Source organism: Lolium rigidum, chromosome 5, assembly GCF_022539505.1.
Source record: "Lolium rigidum isolate FL_2022 chromosome 5, APGP_CSIRO_Lrig_0.1, whole genome shotgun sequence".
Lineage (NCBI taxonomy): Eukaryota > Viridiplantae > Streptophyta > Magnoliopsida > Poales > Poaceae > Lolium > Lolium rigidum.
Window position 1 is genome coordinate 162,134,836 of NC_061512.1, and position 19,509 is coordinate 162,154,344.

The window sequence follows — 19,509 nt, forward strand, 5'->3', positions numbered from 1 at the left end:
TGAGGACCATTCTTTTACTTTCAATGTTGAGTCAGTTCACCTATTTCTCTCCACCTCAAGAAGCAAACACTTGTGTGAACTGTGCATTGATTCCTACATATTCGCTTATTGCACTTATTATATTACTCTATGTTGACAATATCCATGAGATATACATGTTACAAGTTGAAAGCAACCGCTGAAACTTAATCTTCTTTTGTGTTGCTTCAATACCTTTACTTTGAATTATTGCTTTATGAGTTAACTCTTATGCAAGACTTATTGATGCTTGTCTTGAAGTGCTATTCATGAAAAGTCTTTGCTTTATGATTCACTTGTTTACTCATGTCATCACCATTGTTTTGATCGCTGCATTCTCTACATATGCTTTACAAATAGTATGATCAAGATTATGATGGCATGTCACTCCGAAATTATCTTTGTTATCGTTTTACCCGCTCGGGACGAGCAGAACTAAGCTTGGGGATGCTGATACGTCTCCAACGTATCGATAATTTCTTGTGTTCCATGCCACATTATTGATGTTATCTACATGTTTTATGCACACTTTATATCATATTCGTGCATTTTCTGGAACTAACCTATTAACAAGATGCCGAAGTGCCGGTTGCTGTTTTCTCGCTGTTTTTGGTTTCGAAATCCTAGTAAAGAAATATTCTCGGAATTGGACGAAATAAAAGCCCGGAGGCCTATTTTCTCACGAAGCTTCCGGAAGTCCGAAGGAGAGACGAAGAGGGGCCACGGGGTGGCCAAACCCTAGGGCGGCGCGGCCCCACCCCTGGCCGCGCCGGCCTGTGGTTTGGGCCCCCCGTGCCGCCTCTCAACTTGCCCTTCCGCCTACAAATAGCCTCCGTGACGAAACCCCCAGTACCGAGAGCCACGATACGGAAAACATTACTGAGACGCCGTCGCCGCCGATCCCATCTCGGGGGATCCAGGAGATCGCCTCCGGCACCCTCGCCGGAGAGGGGATTCATCTCCCGGGAGGACTCTACACCGCCATGGTCGCCTCCGGTGTGATGTGTGAGTAGTCTACCCCTGGACTATGGGTCCATAGCAGTAGCTAGATGGTTGTCTTCTCCCCATTGTGCTATCATTGTCGGATCTTGTGAGCTGCCTATCATGATCAAGATCATCTATATGTAATTCTATATGTTGCGTTTGTTGGGATCCGATGAATAGAGAATACTTGTTATGTTGATTATCAAAGTTATACATGTGTTGTTTATGATCTTGCATGCTCTCCGTTATTAGTAGATGCTCTGGCCAAGTAGATGCTTTTAACTCCAAGAGGGAGTACTTATGCTCGATAGTGGGTTCATGCCCGCATTGACACCGGGACAGTGACGAGAAAGTTCTAAGGTTGTGTTGTGCTCGTTGCCACTAGGGATAAAACATTGATGCTATGTCTAAGGATGTAGTTGTTGATTACATTACGCACCATACTTAATGCAATTGTCCGTTGCTTGCAACTTAATACTCGGAGGGGTTCGGATGATAACTCTGAAGGTGGACTTTTTAGGCATAGATGCAGTTGGATGGCGGTCTATGTACTTTGTCGTAATGCCCAATTAAATCTCACTATACTCATCATGATATGTATGTGCATTGTCATGCTCTCTTTATTTGTCAATTGCCCAACTGTAATTTGTTCACCCAACATGCTCGTTCGTCTTATGGGAGAGACACCTCTAGTGAACTGTGGACCCCGGTCCAATTCTCTTTACTGAAATACAATCTACTGCAATACTTGTTCTACTTGTTTTCTCGCAAACAATCATCTTCCACACAATACGGTTAATCCTTTGTTACAGCAAGCCGGTGAGATTGACAACCTCACTGTTTCGTTGGGGCAAAGTACTTTGGTTGTGTTGTGCAGGTTCCACGTTGGCGCCGGAATCTCCGGTGTTGCGCCGCACTACATCCCGCCGCCATCAACCTTCAACGTGCTTCTTGGCTCCTCCTGGTTCGATAAACCTTGGTTTCTTTCTGAGGGAAAACTTGCTGCTGTGCTCATCATACCTTCCTCTTGGGGTTGCCCAACGAACGTGTGAAATACACGCCATCATGTATCCGCCGATCCATCTGTCCGTCCAAAAGTAAATCATACGTCCATCTCCCACAGTAAACTGCGCCAGGCTCTGAAAAGCTCCCGTAGCTTCCGGGTCCTTTGGCCCCGGCAGGCCTTGCCATGGCCTCTCCGGATCTGTACGTCTGAGCCAGTGCCATCTCATTCTAAGGGCGAGGCCCTGTAGCCTGAGGTCCTTGATCCCCAGTCCTCCTAGCTCCTTAGGTTTACACATGCTCCTCCATGCCACAAGGCACTGTCCTCCCTGCACTTCGTCCTTGCCGGCCCAGAAAAAAGCCCGCATCCACTTGTTTATCTCCTCAAGCATCCAGACAGGGGCCTCTGCGATCACCATTTGGTGCACCGCTCTTGCCGCCACCACTGAATTTATCAGAACCAGTCTCCCCTCTCTACTAATGAGCCCCCTCTGCCATCCCGGGACACTTTTGATGACCTGGTCCAACAGCGGCTGCCACTCCGCCTTAGTGAGGGGGCGAAGTGCCATCTGAAGTCCCAAATATCTGATCGGGAACGCCGCCAGCTCACATCCCAGGATCGTAGCCGTCCTCTCCTCCTCCTCCTGTGTTCCGCGAATAAGCGTGGCAGTAGTCTTACAAAAGTTCACATGTAGCCCTGACGCCTCTCCAAAGAGATTCAGAATGTGTTTCGCGGCCCATAGCTCCCCGTAGCTCGGCTTGAGGAAGAGCACAACATCATCCGCATACACTGAAACCCTCTGTATGGGTGAAATGGAGGCCAAGTCTCCAAACAAGCCCTCCTCCACGGCCTTGATAACCATCACGGTTAGGGCCTCCATCGCCGCCACAAATAGCATGGGAGATGTGGGGTCCCCTTGTCTCAAGCCCCTAGCATGATATATGCGGCCTCCCGGTACTCCATTCACCATCACCCTAGTGTTGGAAGTATAGAGCAGCAGCGCTACCCACTTCAGGTATCTCTCTCCAAAACCCATTTTCCTCAGCACCTCAAAAAGGAAACTCCAAGAAATAGAGTCAAAAGCACGCGCAATGTCAAGCTTTAGGAGCACGCCGGTGTGCCTCCTCGTGTTAATCTTTCTGGCCACTTGTCTCACTAACACAAAGTTGTCATGCAAACTCCGGCTCTTAATGAACGCAGATTGATTCATGCTCACCAGCTCCCCCAATCTAGGGCGGAGTCTATTTGCAATGATCTTCGAGAAGAGCTTCGCAAAGCTATGCACAAGGCTGATGGGCCTATAATCCTTGATCTCCGAAGCCTCCGGCTTCTTAGGTATCAAGGTGATCAACGCTCGATTTAACCTGGCAAAGCCTCTCCCATCACCCACTCCAAGTTTCATTATACCGGCGAGAATGTCGTGCTTAATGATTGGCCAAGCCCTCTGGTAGAAGGCGCCAGTGAAACCATCCGGACCTGGCGCCCTATCGCTCGGCAGCTCACGTATCGTATTCCAAACCTCCTCCTCGGTGAACATAGCTTCCAGCTCTTCCAGGTCCGTGACAGGGATGTTTAATGCCTCCAAGTTAATGGTATGCTCTCTGTTCTGGATTCTCCCAATAAGACTCTCAAATGCCTCGGTGAAGACTTCATTCTTTCTCTCCTGCGCTGTTACCAACTCCTCTCCCACACGGACAGCAGCGATGACTCTCCCTTACTCTGTCTTAAACGATCCAGGTTGTAGACAGGCAAACAATACAGAAAATATATATTTACCTTGCTGCAAATCATTTCGATATTTGTGTAGCTGATGCCATGTTGGATATTCCTGGTGGATACTGGGCTCGCAAAGCTGGGTTATGAGTATATCAACATAGGTAATCTCTTCACATCTCTTACCCTGTTTGCTTCCACCTTTTTTTTTGTGGACTGTTCGTGTTTAGAAATGAGAAATGCACTATCCACAATTGGCTTATTTATTGTTAGTTTCTTAAGGATGTGTTTCTTTGAAACTGCAGGTGACTGTTGGGCAGATTTTAACAGAGACTCCCAGTGACTAAATGTTAACAGATATATGCGCAAAGAGAAAGAGCAATACACAATTTAAAATCTATTTTATGCTCAATTATATAAAGAGAACCATCATATTTTTTTGAACTGCAACATTAGAAGAGTAAATTTCCATAGGTTTCATTTCATCACTAAAATGCCCGACGTTTTTTTACAGGGCAATTTGGCAGCAAATGCATCGTCATTTCCATCAAGAATAACTGCCTTGGCAGATTATGTGCACGGAAAAGGGCTCAAAATTGGAATCTACGGTGATGCAGGGTATGCACCTTATAGAAATATTCAGTAAACGATTCACAATGGATCTCTAGCTCAAATCACACCAGTCCCTCTCCTTTCAGACTACGAACTTGCAGCAAGTTGATGCCCGGTTCGCTAGGATACAAAGAGCGAGATGCGAGTACGTACGCATCTTGGGTAAAACAATTTAAATGTTTACTAGCTCATCTAAAATATAGCATTCCTGGTTGGGTAATGGGATTCAAACTGATTTTCGCAGATTGTTGTGTTTCAAGGGGGATTGACTACTTGAAGTATGACAACTGCCACAACCATAATATTAGTCCAATAACAAGGTAACCATTGCAACTACCGAACTTGCACAAAATTATCACGGTCCGTCTAAATTCAGATATTAAAATGGATCAAGATATTCATGACAAAAATGCAGATATACCAAGATGAGTAAAGCCCTACTGAGTTCTGGAAGGAACATTTTCTTCTCCCTTTGTGAACGGTAACTGATTCTTGTCTTCTGAATGATCAAATGGAGGGTTTCAATTTGTTTCATCTGTTCTAAATAAAGAGCACTGTTGTGCAGGGGTGTGGAAGATCCGACAACATGGGCAGGTGGCTTAGGAAACAGTTGGAGGACAACAGGAGACATCAAGGACACATGGTCAAGGTGAAGCTCACATCCTGCCAAACCTTTATTGTCCCTGAAAACGTTTGTATTGTTTAGATGGAGATTGTTCCTGTCCAGAAATACTATGAAAATTTTGGCAGCATGGCTAATAACGCTGACCAGAGCAACAAGTGGGCATCATATGCAGGGCCTGGTGGACGGAACAGTTAATCTTTCGGACCTATGAAAAAATTGAGCATGCCAAGTGTGCAGGTACACGGATACAGGATCTGGGGTTTGTTCTCGATCAAAGTTTAAAAGCTTATGATGATAATTCAGGGTGACCTCTCTTGAATGTCTCTGCTTCAGACCCAGACATGCGGGAAGTAGGAAACAGAGGGATGACGATGGAAGAGTACCGCTCCCATTTTAGCATATGGGCTCTAGTCAAGGTAACGATGAGATGCCTTTGCATCAGACATAAATGGCAAATCATCAGAACAGCAGTGGTAGACAAGAAATTTTAACAAGATTATGATGTTCATCTGGATTCAACCAGGCACCTCGGCTGACTGGTTGTGACATCGGATCGTTGAGCAATGAAACCAAGGAAATACTCAGCAACCAGAATGTCATTGCAGTTAACCAAGGTAAAGACTCCTCCAAAATGGTTATGTGAAACCTAAAGGATGTTACTGAACTTTACTGATTCATGACCAGATGAGCTTGGGGTACAAGGGCACAAAGTGCAACAAGATGGATATCTAGAAGTAAGTACGAGGATAGAACATAAGCTTTCTTATATATAGAATCATGTGGTTGGAAAAGAAATATAGTATCATGTCATGTTTAACACTTAGGACTAGTAATCTATACTTCATTAACTTGGGCTTAGATTTGGGCCAGTCGATTAAGTGGAGGGAGAGTTGCTCTTGTGCTGTGGAACAGAGGGCCTGCTGAATCATCTATTACTGCTAGTTGGAGCAACATTGGTCTAAGTCTGTCAGCTGTTGTTGATGCTCATGATCTGTGGGCAGTAAGTACTTTGTCAAACCATATGAGCCCCATGGTTAAACCCATAAAATGTTCTCTGATTTGCATACGAAGTGTTCTTCAACCCCATCTTTTGTGTGTGTGGTTTTTGTGTGCTTCCAGGATGAGGTTACATCATCAGTGCAAGGAAGCCTGAAGAAAAATGTGGATTCTCATGCATGCAAGATGTATGTCTTGACCCCGAAATAGAAAAGGATTCTCAACGTTACATATTATTATGAAATAATCATTTCAAAAGATAATAAGAAATCACCAAGATTGGTATGGGTGTGAAATATGTCCAAGCATTGATAGTACTACATCGCTTGAAGATATACACAGCATGTCACATAAAAGGGCGTACCCACTATTGAAAGCTCCCACACATTGTCGGGTCTGTGGAAGGGTATTTCTAGGCAGCCTTTCCCTTGCATTTATGCAAGGAGGCTGATTCGAATGAAGGACCTCCAGGACACAAGTGGAGATAGCATGTCACATGTGTCCAGAATTAATTGTAGATATTATAAATGTAACGCCAAGACACTTTGACTAAACAAAAAAAAACTTGTTTTGTATTTCTCATATCTGGCAAATTATTGTTCAAACTGACCGTACAGTTCTCAGGAAATTATTTAAAACTTCCAACATACATGTGCACTAAATTACAGTATGATGCTTTTGCAATACGGATTCAGTACCAAAACAACTGTACAAAAAGCATCGGCGAACATACCTACATCAATTCTGGCACTCCTAGGTGGCACTCCTGCTCTCTCTCAACACCAAACAATTTATATGATTATGATACAGTTGGTGGACTGTATTTCTGTAATTCTAACGGAGTACAGTGTCATCGGATATCTGATATCTTTATTGACGGTAGCACATTAAAACCCAGTCCAACCAGCTGGTTTGTAGGGTGCATCTTTCTCCGCTTCAGTTTTCAGACCGTTGAGAGACTGAGAAGCATCCCCAAAATTCGACATCTCAGAAGGTACAGTTCCAGAAGGTACAGCCTTAAAGCTATCTTGACCAAATGCAAAGAGGTCAGCACCAAAGTTTGTCTTCGACTGGCCAAGCGAGCCGACTTTGTTGCTGTTCGCCCTCAGAGTTCTGACTGACCTCGGGTGGGAACTCTTCATAACTGGTTGAGCTTTCGGCTCTTCAGGAAACGCTGACAATGGCTTCAGATCAGGACTTGGTGTCCCTGGACTTGATGTAAATAGACCTTGACGGAGCTCAGGTGGGGTTCCTGCAATCTTTTCCCTTGGCTGTATAAAGCAACTCTATGTCAGTTTCATAATATTTATTAAAAAATGAGATGCTACAAAGGGTTCAGAATCTTTGCAATAATGAGTGATTAGCTATGCTAATTGGGAACACTGGACTAGACCATGATAGCTTAAAGGTTAAAACCACGGAGTTGGCCAAGGTGGCCAGTTTAACTTCTTTATTTTGTTACCAATTTTTGCCCTTTGGTCAGTTAACCCAGTCAGGGAATGAAAATCTGAACCCTGGATATTATTGACAACAGTGAAAAGCTTAGTTAGGCATGTAGGAGAAGAAATCATACCGGAGTGTCAAGGCTTGTGCTGGGTGGGGAGAATTCAACGTTCGAATTTTCTTTTAACTCCTTAACTGGCGGTGATGCAGATGCTGTGGCTAGGGCTTGTTTAAGTTCTTGTATCTCTCGCCTCTGAGAGGAGCAAATGGCTGACAACTTATCCAACTTCAGTGAAATTTCTTCCTTCTCCAAGTTTGCTATCTTTAGTTGCTCCTTGAGTAAGTTTACTTCATCTTCCAGCTGTTGTTCTTTCAATTGACTTGTCGTTTTTAAACTGCTGGTGTTGTCCTGTGATCTCACTTTAACATTATCAAAGTCCGCCACAAAGGAGTTAAAAGCAGCAGCCTGTACAGTGGGTTTGTCATCTGTTTTCGTGATTTTGGTTTTCTCTAGGCCATATTCTGAACCATTTGGAGAAAACCTAATTTCAAAGTCCCCAGGAGAACTATCAATAGATGCAGAAAGAGACTGTCTGTTCTGTGTTGTCTTCTGATTCTTTGCCTGTGGTTGCTTCGATGTGGCTTTGGATACGGGATCATGATCAAAAGCTGGCCCCTTGTCATTCACAAAAGCTAGTTCTTCTGCATGCTGAGTTGACCAAAATGCACCCACAGATCCCTTACTCTCGGCAGCTGTTAAAGGAACTTGTGACCTCAGACTGGAAGGATCTTTGGGTGGTGTATTCCTCACGTTGTCTCTTGATGGCGACAGGGAGCTTCCATGGGGCAACTGCCTTGGCGCTGAAAAACACAGTTTTACATTATGAAATAAAAATTAAAAATAGTGGACAGAATTGTTCTCATACAAAACTAAAATCACTCAGCCCTAGAAAAGAAAGAGCTGAGAAACTACTATAAGAACATGGCTTTTTCTTGGCATCCTAGGACTAGCTACAAACATGGCTTTTCCTTGGCACCTTGCACTACCTAAGTAGCTAAGCTTTGGCACTGTAGCATTCCTTTGCATATTTCTATCTTTCTATACATAAGCCTAACAACATGAAAACAAGAAACCATGCTTACAGCAGTGGCTTCCATTCTTCAAAAGGACAAAATCGAAGAAGCCAAACCTTCATCTTCAGTAGTATGCAATTCAAATGCTGATCCAGATGGAGATCCGTCAGGTAAATCCTTTTGCAGCTCCAAAGGGAGTAATTCATTAACACGAAACCATACCTATAACAGTACATGCATAAATATTAGAGACGGAAGGCATTAAAAGTTTAGTCATATGCACTAATTAAGACCAACCTAATTTCATGGAAGTGAATGGCCAATCAAGCAAAGCCCTTGCCTGTGTAATGTCCGGTCTGGCCTCTGGAGATGACTGAAGCATCTCTTCAATTAGACTTGTAATGGAAGAACTGTACTTCGGTAATTCGGGGATACGATAGTTCCCATTGAGTACCTGGAGCTTTGATTCTCCATCAAAAGCTAATTTTGAGTAGCAGATTCTATACATGAGACATCCAAGAGCCTGAAAAAGATCCAACAGCTTAGCTTATGCAATTATTAAGGATTATCAGATACAACAAGTAACTCTCTCAAAAAAAAAATATAGAACAAAGTAGCGCAAGCTCAAGAACAAGATAGGTAATATAGGAAACTGAAAAGAATAGTGCAATGGCTGGCTGCAAAGATGATTTACCCATATATCTACTTTTTCACTAATAACTTCCCTCCTGTACAAGTCCCACATCTGCAGTCAGTAAACAAGCTTACAGTAAGTAAATATGTGGAAGACTTGAGAAAGAGCTCATAATAGCAATTCAATTTCAACCTCGGGAGCTCTGTAAGCAGGAGTTGTATGCTTTCGGATGATATCTTCTTCAATGCCCCTCTCCTCTGGTTTATCAAAGCACTTATGATTTGTTGATACACTACCAAAATCACATAATTTCCAAGCCCCGTCAGCGCCAAGAAGCACATTTTCAGCCTTTAGGTCCCTGCACACATGATATATTTGATGTGATGCCTCTGAAATGAAAAATCTACCAAGCAATTTCTTGAGGGTTCAGACTGACAACGTTAAAATAAGGATGGGCAACAATGAAATGTCAATTGCCATATACTCCAACTAAGTGGAGTTTGTAATGCATTAGACGAAGCAAAGCAATCAAGGCTGTGGAAAAGATATATCAAACAGCATAAAATTATGCAAAACTGAGCTTCCCCACATTGTGCAAAAGGTTCATTACAAAAGCACCAAAATGTATGCATGGCAGAGAGGGCTGCTTCCAGTAAAAAATAAATCCACAGTAGTTCCACAGGTTGGAGCATGAAAGGCAGACCTGTGAGCAATGGGCGGTGTCTGGCAGTGCATCGCGAAGACCGCATTGCAAACATCCCGGAAGATGAGAGCAACCTTCTCCTCATCAAAGAACCCCGCGCCTCTACTCTCCAAGGCGGAAACCAGGGATCTCTCGCAGAACTCCATCAGCAGAAACGCCTCCCTCCCATGGCCCATATCCAGTACCGCGTGCGCGACAAGCGTGACCACGTTCGGGTGCCCCTTGAGCGACCTCATCGCCGTGACCTCCTTCTGGACCAGGTCCAGCGACTCCCTGTCCCGGACAATGACGTGCTTGAGCGCGTACTGCTTCGCCGGGTTCGCCATGTCCCTCGCGAGGTACACGCACGAGAACCCGCCCTCGGCGATGGCTTCCCGGACATGCACCTTGACGTTGCCGACATCGATGGTTCGGCCCTCGAGGCCGCCGGAGGGCCCGGAATGCTCTTTGGGCAAGAGCTGCTTGAAGGGTCTCCACATGATTGAATTATTACTGATCCTCACAAGTAAGAAGAGCCTGGTTCGGCCTTGGGAAACTCTCCTATGTGAAAGTTATCCACACTCACAAAGGATTTCTCAGCATGGTAGAGATTCAGAGCTGCCAATCAACAGGATCTGACTGAGTATGAAGCAACGGCAGAACAACAATCAGCTTCCCACAAGATGGACCTATCTATTCATCTTTGATACCGCAACCATCAAACGGCATCTGCTTTGAGCAGATCTTCCTATCTGGCTTATCTACCAATCTATCCACAAATACCGATGAAGCTTAAGCTGCCTAGCCTAGCTCAGCGCCCTCTGCCACCAAACACCAAACACCTTAGCTCCAGCGGGCAGGCGGCACCACGAAGCAAGAACGAAAGCGGAGATCCAGAGACCAAGTCAGCAGCAACCAATGGGTTGAACCCCAAGAGACGACCAAACCCGACCTGCCCGAAGCAGCGAGAAGCAGATCGTGGACTGGCCGGGAAACGACCAGCCAACCCCGGCGGCCCTGCCACCACCGACGGAGCAGCTAGTGCAAGATCCAAGATTCAGTCAGCCTCGATCCAGAGGCCTTTCCTCTACGGGTCCTCTCCGGCAGGGCTGCTTGCTCCTCGGGGTTCGCACCGGGCGGACGGGGAGCAGGAGGGAGAAGAAAGGGAAAGATTTGTTTGTTTTGCACGGCGGCGACGCGAGTGGGATTAGTTTGGTGTTCCGTCGCCGACTCGCCGTGGAGACGCGTGGCCTGGAAGACCGTTTCCCCCAGTCTCACGCTCCGCGTTGAGTCGCTGGGGACAACGGAGTTGTTGCACTGTCGCAGCGATGCTTGCTTAGCACGATCAGGCTTTTTGATTCTTGCTTTTGTTTTGAGATCAGGTTGATCTTCGGAAGAATTTTGAAAGAATGGTGTACTTTTGTAAGATAAGAAAATTAATCTTCAAATCAAAGAAGCTCTAGATAATATGATATGTATTGGCAGTATGGCACTCTCGAACCAGGCCGCTCAAAAACCGAGTGAGAAGGAATATAATTTCAGACAAACTCGCTAATGTGGATTGAGGAAGAATGTGAACAACAATAGGCATTAGGCACAACGCAATGCGGATGTAAGAAGAAAAATATATGACAATATGTGAAATAGCAGGTCAACGTTGTCTCGAGGAGGAAATCGCAAACGTTGTGTGCTCTACACCAGAGTCGCCTCTCATTGCCTCGCTTGCACAACATGGTTCGGGGCTAGATGCTAAATAGGAGAGTTGAATGTCGTAAAATTACAAACGGTGCCTTATTCGCCACCTTCAACATATTCTCTTAGATAAGAAACATAATGTGCATTTTTGTCTCCTAAAACTGTGAGAGCAAGGGAGAATAGAGAGCATACGACGAGGCTTTTTACAGAGGCGAGAGGGGACAGGGGAGGGAATCTCACCTAGGAAAAACTCCATGGGTAAGAACATGCCTCTTCATAAGTTGTCGAATAGAAGTAAATGTTTATGACTTGTGTGATTTTGCCTCGGTTGTGTACATGTTCTAGTGTTGTGCCTGTTCATTTCTCCTTTTTATCCCTTAAAGAGGTTACTAGAAGGTGGGACATATTGAGTTCAATCCTGAAAAGAAAGAAAGTAGATATATATTATGTATCCTTTTTATGCTTGTGAATGAATCACAATTACCCAACTTTCGTAGAAAATGTGCATCCTATCATTGCTCGGTCTATGGTCAATCTTTGATATCATAATATTTTTTTATTAGAGTATGACCCCACCTTGAATACAAACATAGTAATTTCAAATAATCGATTTGTTTCTCCTAAAACTTAGGAGGGAAATCTTGAGCTCTTAAAATGTTGTGTGATATATTTTTAAAACGTGCCAACCATTATTAAGTGAAAACGTCAACTTTTGAATCATGAACTATGGGAAGTTCAACCTTGACCATAAACTCCAAAACATTTTAGCTGCAACCTTCAACTATCAAAATGAGTACTTTTCAACATCATGTGGTTTCACGAGTGGTTTTCATTAATGTGAATACCACTCATATGAAACCTCAATGCCACGTCGTTGCCATGCTTTTAAATCTCATCCATTTATTAGTATATTTTTACGATGTTCTTCTAGTTTTGGTGTTTTTAGTGAAGTTTTTATCTAGATGGTGTAATTTTTTTTGGCTTGTCATATTCTCGGCTTTGTTTGCTCTTGGTGGTGATATGCCAATAACATGGAACATGTGGCATCCATGTCACTTAAACCCAAGAGAAATAAAAATTATATGTATGCATTTGTGAAACCTAGCACACGAGAAAACCTCGGAGCCATGTCTCTCTCTTTAGCTTGGTCTGTCTAACAATATTGTGTAGCTCGGTTCCTAATAGTTACATCATCAACTCTTAAAGAGACGATGGAATCCATTATAGAACCAAAGGTTGGAAAATACCTGCTACAAAATTATATGCCCTTAGACATTTGGAAAACTAAAATGCAATGACATGGGTAGCAACAGATTTAGAGTTGTAGCCCCAATCACTTAGCTGATCAATGTGTAGCCAATCGAACAACTAATTTGGCAATTTTTTGATGAGTAAAATCCGTTGTGGTCATCAAACTTGTCGGGCTGCGCTATCTTACATAGAAATATGCTACTTACGGGTCACAAAATGCAAATTAGAAATCACCGGAGCTAGTAGAGCGCTGTATTTTCTGATGTGGCGCGGTGGTGAAAGGGCTACCCCAAGTAGGGATCTTTTCGTCAAGGTTGACAACAAGGACGGGAGAAGGACAACCAACATGTGAGTCCACTTGGCAAAGACAGAAAGAGAGAGAAGTGAGGCAACATGTGAGTTTTGTTCTAGAGAGCTTGATCATGATTAAGCAGTCTAAGGCGCGATTTTTTAGAAATGGTGGACCGGTCAACGCAGTGTCGCGTCCACAAATGCGCGCATCTACCGGCTCCAGTGACCATAGTTGGAACATTGAACCATATTTTGGTGACCGCGAGTTATGTTTTCCTATATATGGTGACCATGAAGAGCAAGGCCAGATTTTACTCTTTTCTAAATGAGTAAAGGGCCCCAAGACAGGGAATCAATTGCAGCAAATATTGATCATCAGCTCTTGTCCACTTTGTGTGTATTTTACGAGTGCTCAAGCAGCATTTTTTTTTCTCATACATTCATTTTTGCTGTTTTAGGTATGTCTTTGTATCTTTCTGGCCCAATTGACAGGGAATAACACTCAAATGATTTGTGAACTTTGAAGGTTCCATTCCGATGAGGCCTTAAAAGGTGCAAAAGTTGCAGAATGTGTGTCTGAGGCTGTGAAAAAAAAAGATTTCAGGGTAAATCTGACAGCAGTACTAAATCTAAAAGCATCTCCACCGGCAGCCTCGATAGCAATTTGGGGGCCGGGGGCGAAAACAGGCTCGCACCGGCGCGCCCCAAACAGCGTCGGGCAATTTTGGAGCCAAACAAAATCGCCGGCAACCCCGTGCCGGCCCCTTCGCGCAGGGCGCGAATCGGGCGCGCCGGCGCCTCGCGGAACGACGGTTTTTGCGGATGGGGGCGCCTTGTCAGCGAGGGGACACGGTGGTTCGCATCGGAAACGACGCGAGGAGGTTGGTCATCGGTATTAATGGCCTCCCGCGCGGAAACCAATACGGCGAGGGTGGCGAATAGCCACGCGGCGTCCACCTACCTTACCCACGCGCCTTCGATGCGCGTTCGCCGCTGACGAGGGAACACCTCGGCAATGCCTACGTATTGTAGACTAGGGTTTTCGGGAAGAGCGACGATGGAGATTCCGGGAGCGAGATTAGGCACACGACGTACCCGGCCTCGGGTCCCCTCGGTGGAGGATCCCTACGTGCTGCTAGCAATCCAAGTATATGATCATAGATGTGTTTACGGGGTGCCGCCGCGGCGGAGCTATGTTGTCTATCTATTGTGTCTATCTCGTTGTCCCCTATTTCGGGTGCCCTGGCTAGCTTTATATATGCAACCAGCCTAGGGTTTTACAAGAGTCCTAGTCGACTACTTCTTCGGGTTGCCTTGTTGGGCCTTCTCCATATTTGGTCTTCTCCATATTGGGCCGAGCCAGGTATACTAATAATGGGTACCCGAAGGGTATGCCCATGTCAGTAGCCCCCGAGTTTATAGGGAAGTCGAAGACTTGCGTAGAAACTCCAAGCATAACCATCTCCGAAGTCGAAGAAAATACAAGACGAGGTCCATGTCGTAGATCATGTGTAGCGTAGATGATGTCGACGATTCTTGAAATTATCGGGTGCGTGGCAGCGCTCCCGATGGGAGTAGCCCCCGAGTCTATGAGCAAGTGCTTGCACTTGGGCATAGACTCAAGTTGTACTACTCGATGAAGAATTTGACTTTACTTCTGGGCGCAGCCCCTCTTTTTATCGACTCTTGTTAGAGGACTTAATAAAATCCAGCACTCCCGATGGGAGTAGGCTCCACTCGAGTCGTAGAATCGAGTTGAGTCTACAAACCTTGATTGCCGTAGATGCTGTCGAAGTTATTTTCTATCGGGTGCGCGACCAGCGCTCCCGATGGGAGTAGCCCCCGAGGCTACAGCCAAGTGTTTGCACTTGGGTGTAGGCTCAACTTGCTTGTAATTGACTCCACAATTTTTCCTCTTTCTTGTATTTTATCGGGAGGGTGAACAATACTCTCGATAAGAGTAGCCCCCGAGCCTATGAGCAGGTGCTTGCACCTAGGTATAGGCTCGAGTTGTACTACTCAATAAACAACTTGGCACAGCCCCTCTTTTTATCGACTCCAGGCTGTTGCTATTTTTATTTGACATCCATATCTATATTGTACAGGGATAATGGTAATTGGGGCTAGTTCATCTGACGGATCAGGTACTAGTTAACTGCTCTAGTGGAAATCCGCAAAAACCTACTTCAAGATCACGTCCCTGGACATGATCTCGGGATACTTGGTGCAAACTCGACGAGTGCCGCTTAAGGTCTTACCATTCTGTCGAGTCCCGAGTCATGTTTATCGGGTACCTAACGCGTTCGTTAGGATTTTTCTTCGTATCTGTTGATACGGATAAAAGTAGCAGAGCGCAGTCTTCGGCGATGCCACGCCCAGCAGAACGGATCTGGGGTCTTACCTTCGCAGAGTTTTGCGGCATTCAGAAATTGTTCGCAACTTTGGCGTTCTGAGAATATATTGTCAAGTGCCTTGTTCGGCTGATGCAATGACCCATTTTGCGGGTTCTTCTATATTTTTCTCGGGCGTGATGAGACAGCCGTGGGTTCTTCTATATTGTCGTCAGGCACATCGCCGATGCTCTTGCTCAGAACAAATGATGAGTCAATGGACCCGAAGATTTGTCCATCCCTTTTTTTTCTCCTCCTTATTTTTTTGGTTTCTCCTTGATGATAATTTCGTCGAGTTCCTCCTTCAGGAAAATTTCTTCGGGTCCTCTTTGAGGATAATTCTTCAGGTCCTCCCTGAGGACAATTCGTCGGATCCTCTTTTAAGATAATTCTTCGGGTCCTCCCTGAGGATAATTCTTCGGGATCTCCTTGAAGATAACTTTTCGGCACCTTCTTAAGGATAATTCTTCGGCACCTCCTTAAGGATAATTCTTCGGCACCTCCTTGAGGATAATTCTTCGGGATCTTCTCTTTTTTTGAAGACAATTTCGTCGAATTCTCCCTGTAGACAATTTCGTCGGGTTCTCTCTTATATACTTTGAAATTTTCTATCTCTTTTTGGACACGACGAAGTCGATGCATGATGAAGTCTTCGAATGTAGATAAGAAGTCTAGCCAAAGTAGAAACCACCAAATAGCAAAAGTGGATACCACCAAATTGTTGATGAAGAGATAGCCGAGCCCCCGAGCACTGCTGGGGTGATGTCATGATTGTTGCTTAGACGCCGTGTCACAGTTGTTACTCGAGGCGAAGTCGTTGTCGAGCCCCCGAGTATTACCCGTGTCGCCGAAAGAAGGCCATTAAGGATGAAATCCTGAAGATGAAGTCCGAGATGAAGTACTTGAGATGAATCCATAATAAAGATTACACCATCATATATTGAAGATGAATCCGCCGATATAATAGAGGATGAATCCATTGAACCGAAGAATCCAGTAGTAACCATAGAAGATGAATCCATTGAGCCGAAGAAAATAGTTCCAGTAATAACCATAGAGGATGAATCCATTGACCCGAAGAATCCAGTAATAACCATAGAAGATGAATCCGCTGATATCATAGAGGATGAATCCATTGAGCCGAAGAAAATAGTTCCAGTAATAACCATAGAAGATGAACCCATTGACCCAGAAACGCATCGGGTAATATTGTATAAGTGAACCAATAATAACCCAAAGAAAACCAATCCAGTAATCCGGAGACAATAAATCCACTGAGCCGAACAAGATAAATCCACTAAGTCGAAGAAAATAATTCCACTGAGCCGAAGAAAATATTCCACTGAGCCGGAGAAGATATATCCAGAGCCGAAGAAAAGAAATTCACCAAGTAACCGAATATATTTGTGGTAACGAAGTAATGGCGCAGCCCCCGGGTATTTTGGGTGTAGCGAAAGTAAATAAATAGTTGAATCATGGAAGATAAAAAACTTAGCTTTAGTCGGGTGCAAGTCTTGCCGCGAACGCGGTCTGTAGTTGTGCGGCGCCCGGCCGAAGTAGTCGACGAAGAAGACATAGTTGATATGGCGGATCCACGACCGATGAGCACCCGAGTATATCGAGTCCACGACGAGCGACGAGTGCGCGATGGCGGGCACCGCCGACCAAGCGAGTAATCAAAGCTTTGTTTCAATCTGCAGTCATACTCTAGTGCGCAAATTTGCGCGCAAATAATAGCACGAACTAAAAATATTTGGTCAAAATAAAATTTTCAAATAGTAATTAGTTGGAAATATAGCACCTGATTTTTTTTATCCTCGGATGGTCACCGTCGATTAACTTTTTGATGACGAGTGTATGGAACCGCGACGGACACCGTCGCCTGTTGTCCGTGACCGCGTCTTCTTCTCCAGATAATTTTGGTTCTTGCTTTCGTTGCGGATAATAAGTTGTATGGTTCAAGATTTTTTTTTTTTTTTTTTTTTGGCTTTACGCCGGGAGCTTTACTTTTGCCTTGATTCATGTGGACAAGATCACCTTGGGCAGTCTTCTCTTCACGCATAATCCTCAGCCGAGTCAAATAGGTAGAGCTGTAGACTATCACGCGGCAGTAGATGTGCGGGCTGGTATTGGTTTGGCCGTGACGTATGTTGGATGTCGGCGAAAATACTCTTCTGCCTTCAATTGATTAGATGTAGGAATCTGCTGCTTGAATCACGTTGAGGCTTTCTCCTTGGAACTTGAGGTTGGTTTGATTAATGCTCAAATTCATGTGTCTGGCTGCTGGTTGCTTTTTCTCCTTGAAGTGTGCTGAACTTGAACTGCCAATCTATCGTATCCATCGTGGAATTAACTTGTATGCCTGTGCCGATGTGCAGTCGATTGTTGTTTCTTGTAAGACGCGATAGAGCGTGCCTCCACTCTGCCGGGTGCCGGCCGATACGCACGCGATGTAGAGACGTGCCCAAGATGAACTCGCTCATGTCATGCAACCGTGCTCGAGAGGCGATGTTGCCAGTGCCTTGAGTTGGATCCAATGCTCTTGCCGCGATCGAATCTGAAGAATCCGATAGAATCCGCTAGATGTAATTTGGTTGTTGTTGATGACGGACTTGATGGATCCCGCCCGGATAACGAAATCCAGTCGCCGCGATCCCCACAGACGGCGCCAATTGACGAGGGAACACCTCGGCAATGCCTACGTATTGTAGACTAGGGTTTCGGGAAGAGCGACGATGGAGATTCCGGGAGCGAGATTAGGCACACGACGTACCCAGCTTCGGGTCCCCTCGGTGGAGGATCCCTACGTGCTGCTAGCAATCCAGTATATGATCATAGATGTGTTTACAGGGTGCCGCCGCAGGCGGAGCTATGTTGTCTATCTATTGTGTCTATCTGTTGTCCCCTATTTCGGGTGCCCTGGCTAGCTTTATATATGCAACCAGCCTAGGGTTTTACAAGAGTCCTAGTCGACTACTTCTTCGGGTTGCCTTGTTGGGCCTTCTCCATATTTGGTCTTCTCCATATTGGGCCGAGCCAGGTATACTAATAATGGGTACCCGAAGGGTATGCCCATGTCAGCCGCTGATACGTCTCAAACGTATCTATAATTTCTTATATTCCATGCTAGTTTATGATAATACTCACATGTTTTATACACACTTTACATCATTATTATGCATTTTCCGGCACTAACCTATTAACAAGATGCCGAAGCGCCAGTTCCTGTTTTGTGTTGTTTTTGGTTTCAGAAATCCTACACAGGAAATATTCTCGGAATTGGACGAAACGAACGCCCAGGGTCTTATTTTTCCACGGAGCTTCCAGAAGACCGAAGAGGATACGAAGTGGGGCCACGAGGTGGCCAAACCATAGGGCGGCGCGGCCAGCATGGGGCCCGCGCCGGCCTATGGTGTGGGCCCCTCGAGCGCCCCCGACTCTGCCCTTCCGCCTACTTAGACTCTCCGTCGCGAAAACCCTATTACCGAGAGCCACGATACGGAAAAATTTTCAGAGACGCCGCCGCCGCCAATCCCATCTCGGGGGATTCAGGAGATCGCCTCCGGCACCCTGCCGGAGAGGGGAATCATCTCCCGGAGGACTCTACATCACCATGATCGCCTCCGGACTGATGTGTGAGTAGTTTACCCTTGGACTATGGGTCCATAGCAGTAGCTAGATGGTTGTCTTCTCCTCATTGTGCTATCATGGTAGATCTTGTGAGCTGCCTATCATGATCAAGATCATTTATTTGTAATGCTACATGTTGTGTTTGTTGGGATCCGATGAATATGGAATACAATGTCAAGTTGATTATTGATCTATCATATATGTGTTGTTTATGTTCTTGCATGCTCTCCGTTGCTAGTAGAGGCTCGGCCAAGTTGATACTTGTGACTCCAAGAGGGAGTATTTATGCTCGATAGTGGGTTCATGCCTCCATTGAATGCGGGACGAGTGACGAAAAGTTCTAAAGTTGTGGATGTGCTGTTGCCACTAGGGATAAAACATCAATGCTTTGTCTAAGGATATTTGTGTTGATTACATTACGCACCATACTTAATGCAATTGTCTGTTGTTTGCAACTTAATACTGGAG

The 19,509-nt window shown here is 45.1% G+C and overlaps 1 protein-coding gene and 1 pseudogene across 1 annotated transcript; one reads left to right on the forward strand and one right to left on the reverse strand.

Annotated features, from left to right (window-relative positions):
- The first annotated feature begins 3,815 nt into the window (after positions 1-3,815).
- On the forward strand, positions 3,816-6,161 carry LOC124656622 (annotated as a pseudogene).
- Positions 6,162-6,501: 340 nt separating this feature from the next.
- LOC124652152 (AP2-associated protein kinase 1-like) lies at positions 6,502-10,578 on the reverse strand. Its single transcript, XM_047191179.1, has 7 exons — positions 9,806-10,578; positions 9,295-9,460; positions 9,163-9,213; positions 8,809-8,991; positions 8,585-8,690; positions 7,525-8,255; positions 6,502-7,222 (listed from the first exon to the last, which is right to left on the reverse strand). Exons 1-7 carry the CDS (start codon positions 10,282-10,284, stop codon positions 6,839-6,841), a joined length of 2,100 nt encoding a protein of 699 aa, XP_047047135.1. The 5' UTR covers positions 10,285-10,578; the 3' UTR covers positions 6,502-6,838.
- Positions 10,579-19,509: the final 8,931 nt, after the last annotated feature.